The sequence below is a fragment of the Hemiscyllium ocellatum genome, chromosome 39 (assembly GCF_020745735.1).
Source record: "Hemiscyllium ocellatum isolate sHemOce1 chromosome 39, sHemOce1.pat.X.cur, whole genome shotgun sequence".
NCBI lineage: Eukaryota > Metazoa > Chordata > Chondrichthyes > Orectolobiformes > Hemiscylliidae > Hemiscyllium > Hemiscyllium ocellatum.
This window is the reverse complement of record NC_083439.1, coordinates 36544402-36558046: the sequence shown is the minus strand read 5'-3', so window position 1 is coordinate 36558046 and position 13645 is coordinate 36544402. Positions and strand designations below refer to the sequence as shown.

General features: G+C 40.0%; 1 protein-coding gene across 6 annotated transcripts in view; it reads left to right on the top strand.

Moving 5' to 3' along the window:
* arnt2 (aryl-hydrocarbon receptor nuclear translocator 2) overlaps positions 1–13268 on the top strand; it is a 464688-nt gene extending 451420 nt beyond the window's left edge. For 4 of the 6 annotated variants that reach the window (XM_060853233.1, XM_060853237.1, XM_060853236.1 and 1 more), the window contains 3 exons: positions 6038–6183; positions 11390–11521; positions 12078–13268. In XM_060853233.1, coding sequence (XP_060709216.1) covers positions 6038–6183; positions 11390–11488 — 245 coding nt within the window. In that variant the 3' untranslated portion in view covers positions 11489–11521; positions 12078–13268. The remainder of the gene's footprint in view (positions 1–6037; positions 6184–11389; positions 11522–12077) is intronic. The other 2 variants (XM_060853234.1, XM_060853235.1) reach the window with 2 other exon arrangements.
* The last annotated feature ends 377 nt before the right edge of the window (positions 13269–13645 follow it).

Below are 13645 nucleotides of genomic sequence, written 5' to 3'. Positions count from 1 at the left end.
GAGCGGTAGACATTGTCTACATGGGCTTTAGGAAGGCCTTCGATAAAATTCTGCAAGGTAGACTGGTTAGTAAGGTGAGATCCAGGGAGATCTAGCAATTGGAGACAGAATTGGCCTGACTGTAGGAAACAGAGGGTAGTGGTGGGTGTATGTTCTGGAGACCTGTGACCAGTGCTGTGCTACAAGGCTCTGTGCTGGTCCACTGTTGTTTGTCATTTGTACAAATGATTTGGATGCAAATATAGGAGATTTGTTTTGCATATGATATCAAAATTGGTGGTACAGTAGTCAGTGAAGAAGGTTATCTATGAGTACAATGGGATCTTGGTGAACTGAGCGAGTGGCACAAGGAATAGTAGGTGGAGTTTAATTTACATAAATGCGAGATTTTGCATTATGGTAAGACAAATCAGGACAGGACTGACACAGTTAATGGTAGGATTCTGGGGCATATTGTCAAACAGAGAATCCGAGGGGTGGAGGTATATAGTTCCTTCAAAGTGGCATCACTAGAAAGGGTGCAAAAAAGATTTACAAGGATGGTACTGAGATTGGAGGATTTGAGTTATAAGGAGAGGCTGGATAGGCTGGGACTCTTTTTTTTTTCCTGGAGTGTAGGAGGCTGAGGAATGACCTTATAGAGGTTTATAAAATCAGGAGGGGCATAGGTAAGGGAGATAGCCAATGTCTTTTCCCCAGGGTAGGAGAGTCTAAAACTAGAGGGCATGGGTTTAAAGTGAAAAAGGCAAGACTTATAAGAAATCTGAGGGGCACACAGAGGGTGGTCCATGAGTGGAATGAGCCATCAAAGGAAATGGTGGAATGGGTACGATTGCAACATTCAAAAGACATTTGATCAGGTACATTTCATAGGAAAGGTTTAGAGGGAACAAAAACAAAATACTGCTGGAAAAGCTCAGCAAGTCTGGCACCATCTGTGGAGAGAAATCAGAGTTAACGTTTCAGGTAAATTGACCCTTCTTCAGAACCCTTTGGGTTCCTTCAGGAGCCTCTTTGGGTCAGTGGACTCAAAACATTAATTCTGATTTCACTTGCTGAGCATGTTCAGCAATATCTGTTTTTTTTGGATTACTTAAAGTGTGGAAACAGGCCCTTCGGCCCAACAAGTCCACACCGACCCGCCGAAACGCGACCCACCATACCCCTACATTTACCCCTTACCTAACACTACGGGCAATTTAGCATGGCCAATTCACCCGACCCGCACATCTTTGGACTGTGGGAGGAAACCGGGGCACCCGGAGGAAACCCATGCAGACACGGGGAGAACGTGCAAACTCCACACAGTCAGTCACCTGAGGCGGGAATTGAACCCGGGTCTCAGGCGCTGTGAGGCAGCAGTGCGAACCACTGTGCCACTGTGCCGCCCAGTTTCTGATTTCCAGCTTTCGCAGTTCTTTTGGTTTTTATGGAGGTTTAGAGGGATATGGGCCGAAAGCAGGTAAATGTGACTGGTATAATTTCGGAAACCTGGTTGGCATGGATGAGTTGGGCGAAGGGTCTGTTTCCGTGCTGTACAACTCTGTGACTCTATGACAAAGTTATCAATAGCCTTGAAGCAATACTGCTCCATCAAAATGCCACAAGTACACTGATCCCTGCAACATCTTTTTGATATAATGCTTATGTGTAATGGACTTTGCTGAATTAAGAGGCTTTGAATGCTTTTTGTTTTGTTGTTATTGATTGAATTGGGCTGAGCTGAAGAATTTATTTGTTTTGAAGTTGAATGAATTTGACTGGTGTCTCAGCTAAATTAATTGTTCGCCATGTTAGGTCATGTTAGAAATACGAAGGAAGAAGTATTTGGTTTTGGTACCATATGTCATCTAAGCATTTCAAAATATTTAATTAAATTAATTACTTGTGGCTGACAGTGACAGTGGAGGAACTGCAGTCACTGTTTTATTGATGTGAAAATTGAGAAATATAAATTGCATAATTACATCAGTCTGTTAACAAAAGAGAAAACCAAACACAGGTATAGTCCTATGAAGTCACTGAATTCCTTAGTAGCCTTGTCCCAATCGCATGTTAAATATTTAGGAACATGTACCTTGAAATAAGTATAGTGGACAGAGGGGAGGTAATTAGGAAAGCAAATGGAATGTTGCCCTTCATTGCTAAAGGGATTGAGTTTAAAAGCAGGGAGGTTATGTTGCAGCTGGACAGGGTGCTGGTGAGGCCACACCTGGAGTACTGCGTGCAGTTTTGGTCTCCTTACTTTAGAGAGGATGTACTGGCACTGGAGGGGTTGCAGAGGAGGTTCACTAGGTTGATTCCTGAGTTGAGGGGGTTGGCTTATGAGGACAAGCTGAGTAGACTGGGATTATATTCATTGGAATTTAGAAGAATGAAGGAGGTTCTTATAGAAACATATAAAAATATTGAAGGGAATTAGTAGGATAGACATAGAAAGGAAGTTTCCACTGGCAGGTGAAACTAGAACAAGAGGGATAGCCTCAAAATAAGGGGAAGCAGATTTAGGACTGAATTTCACCCAGAGGGTTATGAATCTGGGGAACTCCCTGCCCGGTGAAGTAGTTGATGCTATTTCAGTAAATGTTTTTAAAGCTAAGATAGATTTTGTTTGAACAGTGAAGGAATTAGGGGATACAGTGAGAGGATGGGTGAGTGGAGCTGAGGCCATGAAAAGATTGACCATGATCCTACTGAATGGTGGAGCAGGCTCAATGGGCCAGACAGCCTACTTCTGGACTGGACTGTTAATCCAGAGACCTAGGTAACGTTCTAGGGATCTACCATGGCAGGTGGTGGAATTTGAATTTAATAAAAATCTGTAATTGAAATATCTGATGATGTCTGTGAAGCCACTGCTGATTGGTTTGCTATTTTATTTTAGGGAAGAAAACCACGAAATTGCTAAATAAAATCTAGAGATTCCAGTATTATATTACTGTAATGTGTCTTTAGAACAGCGCCTGGTAGCAAAGGAAAAGTTTTTTAAAAATAAAGGAAACTTACATGCTGCAATCAAAAATCATTCTAAATAACTATCTATTGTTATACCAGAGTTCATTTCTCCCTATTCCAGTCTTTACAAAACATTTACTGTCCAGGAAAACCCATCCCTGTATTAAAGAAAACTAGTGTTGTAACATTCGTGTAATGTCATTCTTGGCCTCAGAATGTGCCAAGCCCAAATACATACTTTCAAAGTTAAGTTGCTGTTGTATGGGCAAACTCAGCAGTTAAATCTGTGCCCAGCAAGCAATGATATAAGACCAGAAATGGGCAGTTCAGCCCCTTGAGTCATTCTGCCCTTCACTGAGTTCAAAGCTGATCTATAGTGCTGCACTCTGCTCAAAAAATGGCTTTGATCACTTCGAGTCATACACTTGGTCAAATCTTCAAGTGGGGCTTCAACTCTCAAACTGTGACTTGGATAAAAATGCTATTGATTGAGCCAAACTATCACTTGCCAGCTTTTCCAGTAAATCTAAATACTGAACTCCCATTTCTTGTTATTATCTATTTATCTTTTCATGTTCTTCCTTCTCAAATACTGTTCTTTTGAATAATTTTATAGCCTTTGCCTCAAGAGCTATCTTTCAGACTTCTACAAATTCCTGTGTGAACACTTCTGCCCACCCTTCATTATTTTAGTGAACGTTGCTTTTGAAAGTGCCACACAAGCAAAATACAAGAAAGATTTAACATAAATATTCACAAACAACATTAAAGCATACCTGAACATGTAGGGACATATCAGAGAACAATTTGCAAATACTACAAAAACTACAAACACAGAATTAGAAGCCAGCATTCAGCTCCCATAAAGAACATGCATCTGTTTGTCTCTCAGTTAAACCTCCCAAGGTGCTTTAGCTTCCTGAGACATTTTCAACCACGTAAGGAAACTTTAGACACATTACCATCGCTTGGTCAAAGAAGGAGATTTTAAGGAGTGGCTTGGGGGAAGAGACAGAGGGAGACAAAGTCACTGTCAGAGTAGGTCCTCAGCAGCTAAAAATACTGACAGCAGGTGGTAAAGCAATGAAGGTCAGGCTTGGAGGTGAGGCTAAATTGTAGGTGTGTAGCAATCTCATAGGACTGTAAGTTTACAAATATACAGAGGGGAAAAACTAACGAAGGATTTTAAGTTGCAATGACAGAAAAATCACAAAATTAAAGTTGCAATGACAGAAGAATAACATTAAAGACGTATTTAGATGTACTCAAGCCATACAAAGTTATGGGTCAAAAGCTGGAAAATGGGATTAAAATATTTAGGTGGTTATTTTTGACCAACACAGATGCAATGGGCTGAAAGGCCTTTTCTGTGCTGTAGATTTCTCTGATTCTAGAATGTCTAAAGCTGATTCTATAGACAGAAAATATTGTATTGTAACAACTTGGTTTTTACCTGTCTTACCTCAACAAAATCAATTTTCTAATTTTTAAAATTTGGAAAGGTTAAATTCAGCTTGTTGCTTTAACATTAAGTTGTTGAAAATTAAATTAGAGTGTAGCCATGGGAATTTAAAGCTACCCAAACAGGGAGCCACAGCTGAGACATGCCGAACACTAGTGCTGTTTACTTTCACAAATTTCTGAACCTTCAAAGCAGTAAGTTGACCCTGGGATGTCAATCATTCAAAATTATCAGCATGGCTGGCAGCCTAAGCATCTTGTTAGGAAAAGGATTGCTTTTTCTCATTTTGACCACCAACTGTCCTTGCTTAATTAAACTGTTGAAAAGATGGCCAAACTGCAGTCCTTGCTCCAGCTCAGTAAGTAACCACATGGACTTCAGATAGAGGTCACTGAACTTCAGCACTTTCTCTCTCTCTCTCTTTCTTACCCTTTCTGTCTGTCACACACAGAATGGGCTCATTAGCCCTAGCATCCTGAAAACTAAAACATTTATCTGGTTTGAGAGTGATCTAATACCTACATTTAAATCAAGTTTTGTGTCTTATTTCTTTCCCATTATCCAAGGCATACATGGCATTATCTGACCACACACTGAACGTTGTATTCTGCTTGTTCAGGTTTTTTATATATATAGTTTAAGTCAACTGGTTTATAATCATGCCTAGTGTTGAAGGAGTGCTTTTCAATCCACTTTGTATTAAGAAAGCAGAATATGCATATGTGATATTGCATTAGCCACAGAAGCTTACCGTGTTACCATCCTATTTCATTTGACCATTACATATTGGATGATAAAGTTTGTATTAAGATTAAAGAAAAATTAGAAAAAGAATTGGAACTCATAAAATTATCCAATTCTTACTGGGAACATGTTTAATGAGGTTTTCTTAACTGGGGCCTGAGATTTTTAGGGCCCCACACTTAGCCTTGGGTCTTCATAGAATCTCTACAGTGTAGAAACAGGCCATTTGGCCCAATAAGTCCACCCAGATCCATTAAGAGTAACCAACCCAGACCCATTCCCCTACCCTATTCCTCTACATTTACCCCTGACTAATGCACCTAATCTACACATCCCTGAACACTAGGGGCAATTTAATATGGCCAACTCACCTAACCCGCGCATCTTTTGGATTGTGGGAGGAAACTGGAGCATGCAGAGGAAACCCACGCAGACGTGGGAAGAATGTGCAAACTCTACACAGACAATCGTTTGAGGCTGGAACTGAACCAAGGTACCTGTCACTGTGAGACAGCAGTGCTGCCCATTCGCCCATGTTGTCTTCTCGTTAACCTTTTAGTCATCATTGCGTGAGCTCAGTTCCTAGTGTGACTGCTAGTTTTCTTCCTAGCAAACCCTTGGATGCTACAGATGTTTCTCACTACCGTCCAGCAGCCAAACCCATCCCCTCAGTATTGTCTTCAACGTACTGTGAGAATAATGTCACAGTAAATTCATTAGCTTCTAAAAGGAAGCAGTTGTAAAGAAATGAACTACTCAGTTTGATCATTGAGTTTTTAATTTGTTGTGGGTGGAAGCATTTTTGTGATAACTACTGTACATTTTCTAAAAATAGCCAGTATTTGTTTTTGATATGCATCAACATCTTGCCCACAGCTGAGAGTGGACAGAGTAGCGGACAGTTCCAGGGAAGATCATCTGAAGGTTCAGCTGTATGGTCTCAGTGGCAAGGCCAGCATCATAATCAACAGGCAAGTGAACAGCATACACATCAACAACCAGGACAACCAGAGGTCTTTCAGGTGAGGGTCTGCATAAAGTTCATCTATTTCTGAAATTTCACTCATTTGCTCTACACTTTCTACTCACTCTAGTATTCAGACAGAAATTAACCTATTGTGAAATTCTCACACAATCAGTGACAACCGTAAAATCACATCATCATCATACAATTAATTTACTCCGAGCAGCATCACTGTCATTTGTTTTCATGACTTGTCCTTATGCCCAGTGCTGCCCAATAAATAAGAGCCTTGTTTCATCCCTTCAGATATTCAGTCAGCAGCAGCAGACGTGCAATAAGCCAAAAAATCAAAACCCCTTGGGTTCACTTGTGGGCTCCCAGCAGCATTTGGAAGGGGTGGGCACCTGCTGCGGGCTGTGCCCTGCTCTTGCTACCAACCCTCACCTGGGCCCTTGTTCTGTGCACTGGCCAAGGTTCTCAAATCCCGTTTTAAATACCATCTTCTGTATGGAATTATCCAGACCCCGATGTGGGGTGATCCATTGTTTCTCCTTGGACCAAACATTTGGGCACAATTAGTAGTACGGAATTATGCCCATGTTTTTGAAAAGCCTTGTGTTTCCACTCAAACTCATTTATGGAGACATACTTTTAAGGTGACAGGAGAGTGGTTTAAAAAAGACATGGGGGCAATTTTTTTTATGCATGTGGAATACATGAGGAAATGGTGGATTTGGCCACAGTTACAATGTTTAAAAGGCAGGAAAGGTTTGGAGGGATATAGACCAGGAGCAGGCAGGTGGGACTAGTTAGGGATTATGTTCAGCATGGAGTGGTTGGACCGAAGTTTCCATGATCTATGACTCTATATAAGAGCAAATGGAAAACCTGCCTTTATCCAGAGTAATCATGTAACATTTTAAATAGCAATTTTTTTTAAAAGTATGTTTTCCAGTTTGATTCATACATTTGAAATTGGGTTTACTACAAAAAAAATGTTTTAAATCACTGCCAGTCCAACACCTAAGAGTAACCCAATTTTAATTGTCTGAAAATGCTTTGGGAAAAAAAAGTACAAAATTATTTTCTGTCAGGTAATCGTAGTCAGATCCGTCGAATATTTTTAAAACAATTGGAACATTTTAAACATAATTACTTGCACCTAAATAATCAAACTTAGTTTTTGGAGATTTTATGAAGGAAAGAAATTGAGAGCAAGGAGTGGAAAGTGGGTGGTGTGGCGTAGTGCATTGTTGCTGGAAAGTAATCCTGAGATCCAACTAATGTTCTGGAGCCCAGGTTTGAATCCCACCATGCCAGATGTTGGAATTTTAATTCAAACAAAAATATCTAAAATTAAAAATCTAATGATGACCATGAAATTGTTGCTGATTGTCATAAAATCCCATCTGGTCCAATTAGTGCCCTTTAGGGAAAGAAATCTGCACCTGTGCTGGCCTACATGTGACTCCAACCCACAGAAATGTCATTAACACCTAAATACTTCCTGCCTAGCAATCAACTCAGTTGTATGAAACATTAAAAGCCTCAAAAAAAGTAACAAAACCAATAGATCACCTGGCATCGACCTAGGCACTGGAAACTACAATGGCAAAATCAGACATGTTGACCTTGCAAAGTCCTCTTGACTAACATCTGTGAGTCAGTGCCACAATTGGGTGAACCATCTCATGGATGGGTCAAGCATCAGCCACATATTCATTTTCACAGAATGGCCTTACAATTTCCCAGACAATGTGCTCACCATCCTGCCATTGGGATAGGACGTATCCAACAGAGGTGGTGGCACAGTAGTATACAGTCAGGAGGAAGATGTTTAGTGTCCTCAATACTAACTCTGAACCTCATGAATTCTTATAACATGAAATCATATGTAGGCAAGGTAACATTCTATTGATTACTACATACTTGACTGATGAAACAGTACTCCTCAATCTTCAACACCACTTAAAAAGACACACTAAGGTGGGCAAGAGCACAGAGTGTATTCTGGATGGGGAATTCAATGTTCATCATCAAGGGTCAGCAGCACTTACTGAGTTGATCGAGTCCTAAAGGACATAGCTGCTAGACTGGCTCTGCAATAGATAGTGGAGGAATCAACGAGAGACAAAATCATGTTTGACCTCATCCTCACCAATCTGCCTGATGCAGATGTTTATGGCATTATTAATAAGAGTGACTACCACACAGTTCTTATGGGCACAAAGTCCCATCTTCACACTGAGAATACCCTCTGTTATGTGGAGTAGCACTACTACATTGTTCAATGGATAGATTTTGAACAGATCTACCAACTCAAGACTAGGTATTCATGAAGTGCTGTGGGCCATCAACAACAGCCAAAATTTATTCTAACACAGGCTACAACCTCAAGGCCTGCATATCTCCTCTCTTCAACCTCAAGGTCTGCATATCTCCTCTCTACAACCTCAAGGCCCGCATATCTCCTCTCTGCAACTTTAAGGCCTGCATATCTCTTCTCTACAACCTCAAGGCCTCCACATCTCCTCTCTACAACCTCAAGGCCTGCATATCTCCTCTCTACAACTTTAAGGCCTCCACATCTCCTCTCTACTCTCTCAAGGCCTCCACATCTCCTCTCTACACTCTCAAGGCCTCCACATCTCTCTACACTCTCAAGGCCTGCATATCTCCTCTCTATAACCTCAAGGCCTGCATATCTCCTCTCAACCATTACCATCCAGCCTGAGGATCAATTCTGATGCAATTAAAAGTGCTGGGCAGCATGCAAGTGCAGCGTCAGGCAGAACAACAAATGAGGTGTCAACCTGGTGAAGCTGTAACACAGGGATACTTGTATGTCAAACTGCATAAGGAGCAAGTGATAGACAGAGCTAAGTGATTCTATAACCAATGGATCAGATCAAAGCTCTACAATCCTGCCAATTCCAGGCTTGAATAGTGGTGGACAATTATACAATTTTGTGGCAGAGAAGGCTTCACAAACATCCCCATCCTTTATGATGGGGAGCTTAGTACATCGGTTTAAATTAAAAGGCTGAAGCATTTATAACTTTCTTCAGCCAAGCATGTGAAGGAGAAAATGCATCTTGCCCTTCTCTGGATGTCCCCAGCATCACAGATTCCAATCCTCAGCCAATTCAATACCAAGAGCACCAGGACGTCATAACTTAGAACTGAACCACTGGTATGGGATTGCTTACCTCAGTTTATCACAGATGCCGGTCTTCAGCCAATTGGATTCCTTCCACGTGACCTCAAAACAATGGCTGATTAAACTGAATCCTTCAAAAGCTATGTGCCCAAATTATATTCTGAGAATAATAGGGAAGACAGTGCTCCAGAACTAGCCATGCCCCTATTGAAACTGATCAAGTTCCAGTACAGCTACAAGATTGGCATCTGTCTGACTCTGTGGAAAAATGCCCAGATATGACTCTTATACAAAAATCAGAATAATCCAACCAACATATGTACTGCTGTTTCATTCTATTCTTGATCATCAAAAAAATGATGAAAGGGGTTATCAACAGTGCTACACGCAGGACTTGGCAATAACCCGTTCACTGACACTCGGTTTGTGTTCTTCCAATACAACTCCACTCCTGACTTCATTACAGCCTTGGTTCAGATGTGGGAAAAATGCTGAATTCCAGGGGTGAGATGACTGACTGACTGACCGAGTGTGGCATCAAGGAACTCTAGCAAAACGAGAGAGTGTGTGACTCAGAGAGAAAACTCTTTCGTGGTTGGAATAATGCTGAGGACAAATGAAGATCGAAACAAAAACAGAAATTGCTGGAAAAGCTCAGCAGATCTAGCAGTGTTCGTGGAGAGAAATCAGAGTCAACGTTTTGGGTCCAGTGGCCTTTCTTTAGAACAAATTAAGATCGTTCTGATTGTTAGAGGTCAGTCATCTCAGCTCCAGGACAACTCTGCAGGAGTTCCTCAGGGTAATGGACTAGGCCCAAACTTCTTCAGCAGCTTCACCTCTGACCTTCGCTGATGATTACACAATATACAGTGCTATTTACAACTCAGATTCTGAAACAGAATCTAAATGCAGTAAGACCTGAACAGTATTATGCAGGGTTGGGCTGATAAATGGCAAGTAACATTCATGCCTCATAAATGCCATGCAATGACCATCTCAGTAAGAGACAATATAACAATATTCAATGACATTACCATCACTGGATATCCCACTATCAACATCCTGAAGTTACCATTGACCAGAAATAGAACTGGACTCACCATATAAATACAGTGGCTACAATAGCAGGTCAGAGATGAGGAACCCTGCAGTGAGTAACTCACCCCCTGACTCCCCAAAACCTATTCACTATCTACAAGGCACAAGTCAGGGTGTGAAGAAATACTACCAACTTGTCTGGATGAGTGCATCTCCAACAACTCAAAAAGCTTGACATTATTAAGGACAAAGCAGCCCACTTGATTGGCATCCACAAACATTTACTCCCTTTTCCACCACTGACTTTCAGTCGCAGCAGTGTGTACTACCTGCAAGATGCACTGCATAACAACACCAAAGTTCATTAGACATCATTTTCAAAACTAATGAGCACTGCCATCTAAACGATCCAGGGCAGCAAATATATAAGAACCCCACCAATTGTAGTTTCCCTCCCAAGTCATTCACCATCTGACTTGGAAGCATATTACCATTCTTTCAGCGTCGCGGGGACAAAAATTCTAGAACACCCTCTTTGACAGCATTGCAGATGTACCAATACCACATAGATTACATCAGTTCAAGATGCAGCTCACCATCACCTTCCCCTTGGCAGCTAGAGGTAGGTAATAAACGCAGGCCCGGCCAGTCAAGTCTACACCCCTTCATTAATAAAATAAAATTTTCCAAAGATGATTTATTCACTGTGGGCCATTTTGGTGAGCGAGGTCTGCTTCTAAAGGAAGATTTTCAAAATCAGCACAGACCTCACAAAAGTGTGAGTTGTTATACAATTTACACTCCAAATTGTGTGATCTTTTACACCGACATTGGACAAAAATATGAGTTGTGCCTTCCACAACATCCAACGGCTTTTCATCTATATCGAATTACATTTCTACATTTGTTGATCATTTTTAGCTGCATCTCTAAGTTACATGCTTTTATTCCAGATGTTTTGCGGTAATATTTTCATAAAGCTTAATATTTGCATTATGAGACGGCTTAATATTTTCTGCATGCGGATCTTTCAAGACTCTAAGCTTTAGTCGGTTTGTACTTGCAGGATATGTTGTCCATGCTTGGAGATCCAACACAGGGGACTGGCAATTACAACAATGAGGACTTTGCTGATCTCAGCATGTTCCCATCATTTTCTGAGTAAATGGCTAATAAGCTGGTGGTTGATCACTGAGAGGTGAGCATATAATCACAGAAAGAATTTGGCTTAAGGAATCCTTTTGAGAAAATTTGAGCCGTTTAAATAAAACCAAATGGATTCAATTCAGTAGCATTAGCAAACTATGTCACACATTCCAGGCAGTGAATTGGGAAAACTAGAGCAAATGTATGCAGTGTAATGAATACCACAGTCTAACCAAACTTTATTGGATCATCCCCTTAACTTCATGAGGGGAAAAAAAATTACCATAACCAGATGTTAGCAGTTAAGACACAAATATATGTGTCAAAAATGTAAACATGCTTAACGGTAGATATACACTGCCATAGAATTGGGCAACACAGAATAAAAAGGTCTGAGTGATGTGAACCAACAAAAGGAAGATTATAATCTGGTCTTCTTACAAACATGTTGAATAAGCAAATACTTCAAAGCTAAATTAAAAATGAAACATAACTATGATCTGAAGAAACATTCAACCAAAAGATACATATATTAAACTGTACGCTATAGTTTTACGATGTCGCTGTTCAGTATGAGTGACCATTTTCTTCCTACATCTGATCCAAAGTGTTCACTCAATCTTCAGAGGTTTAATCTTTGGATTATAGATCATCTCACCAGCAAGTTCCAGCATGGTCCAGATCTCTTGAAGACTGAAGCCAGTCAAGTATCACCACTGGAGTATTTTCTGTCAATTTAAAAGAGGAACGTTCCTATTATCTTGACAGTGTAAATGTCAGAGAGGAAGGGAGGAACTATCAAAATCCTTCCCTTCTTTTCTCTTACCTTACCAAGCAGATCAGTGTGAGTGTGCCATTCTGTAATATCCTGTGCCTCACCAGGGTTTTGCATTTTACTATTGGCTTAGATTGTATTAGACTGTTTATAATCAGTGTTCTTCTACATGTTCCACGTTTATATTCATTATTAAAATTATAAATGTTGCAATTTGATGTTCAGATTCATGCCTTAATATTAATATCTTGTAAACACTATTACTCGTGTAGCTTTTGCTGTGGTATGGGCAAGTCTTCAGTGTTGTGTCTTAGTCATTTATAACATGGACTATTCTTGTATTAGGTTTGTCAGTACCAATAGAACCAAGAAAACAGCAGGTGTTGTTTGTAAAAATGGATCAAGTTAGGGAAGGCATTGGGTCCTACAGTGCTATACATTGACAACAATGGTATAAGATAGTGGTCCCTCTTAACCCATCATATTTAATTTGCAGAGGTTAGGTAATTATAATGTATACTAGTCCAAAATATGATTTAGAAACCAATATGAATTAACACAAATAACAGCTTAAAATGTTAAGAAACTGTCCCTTACTACACACCTATTTGTGTCCAAAAACATCCCAGTCCCTGAAATGTACATGATTATTAATTTTGTGGTATAATTACATCATCACAGTTACGGGTCTGGTGTGAAGCTAACAATACTCAATGCTGGGTTAGATTTCCAACCTTGTTTCAGTCTGGTAAATCTACAGGCACTTGAAAAGATTGTTTTAAGAACAATGAAAATTGTAATTATTGCTCAAAAACATACAATGACATACCATGAGAGTACATCTCCTGGCTGGGCTACCTATAAAGCCTCAGCAGCAGGTTTTAAAATCTTTTCTCTAATTTTGTTTAGATAGCATCACGGGTGTATGAAGGTACTATAATTGGTTCAGTTAGAACTTTATCAAATTATGTATAGAATAAATTGTCAAAGATAAATATCTCTGTTCATTCGAGATCAGCATCAAATGATCATAATTTCACTCCAGTATTGTTAAAAAAAACTTTCTTTATTTGATTTACGGAAACTTTAAAGATGTGGATTCAGTCTTTACTACTTTGCTGAACAATGCAGTACTTTTAAAATCTGCTGACCAAGGGAAGTGCCCTTTGCCAATTAAAATAAAATCTTTAACTTTCCTGTTTCCTGAGGTTAAACCTCAGGAAACAGGTTATAGAATCCAACAGAACAAAAGCAAAATTCTGCAGACTGTGTAAATCTGAAATAAAAACAGAAAGTGCCAGAGAAACTCAGCAAGTCTGGCAGCATCTGTGAAGAGAGGAAAACACCGTGAACATTTTGAGTCATTTTTGGAGCAGTTAACTCTTTTTCTCTCCACAGATA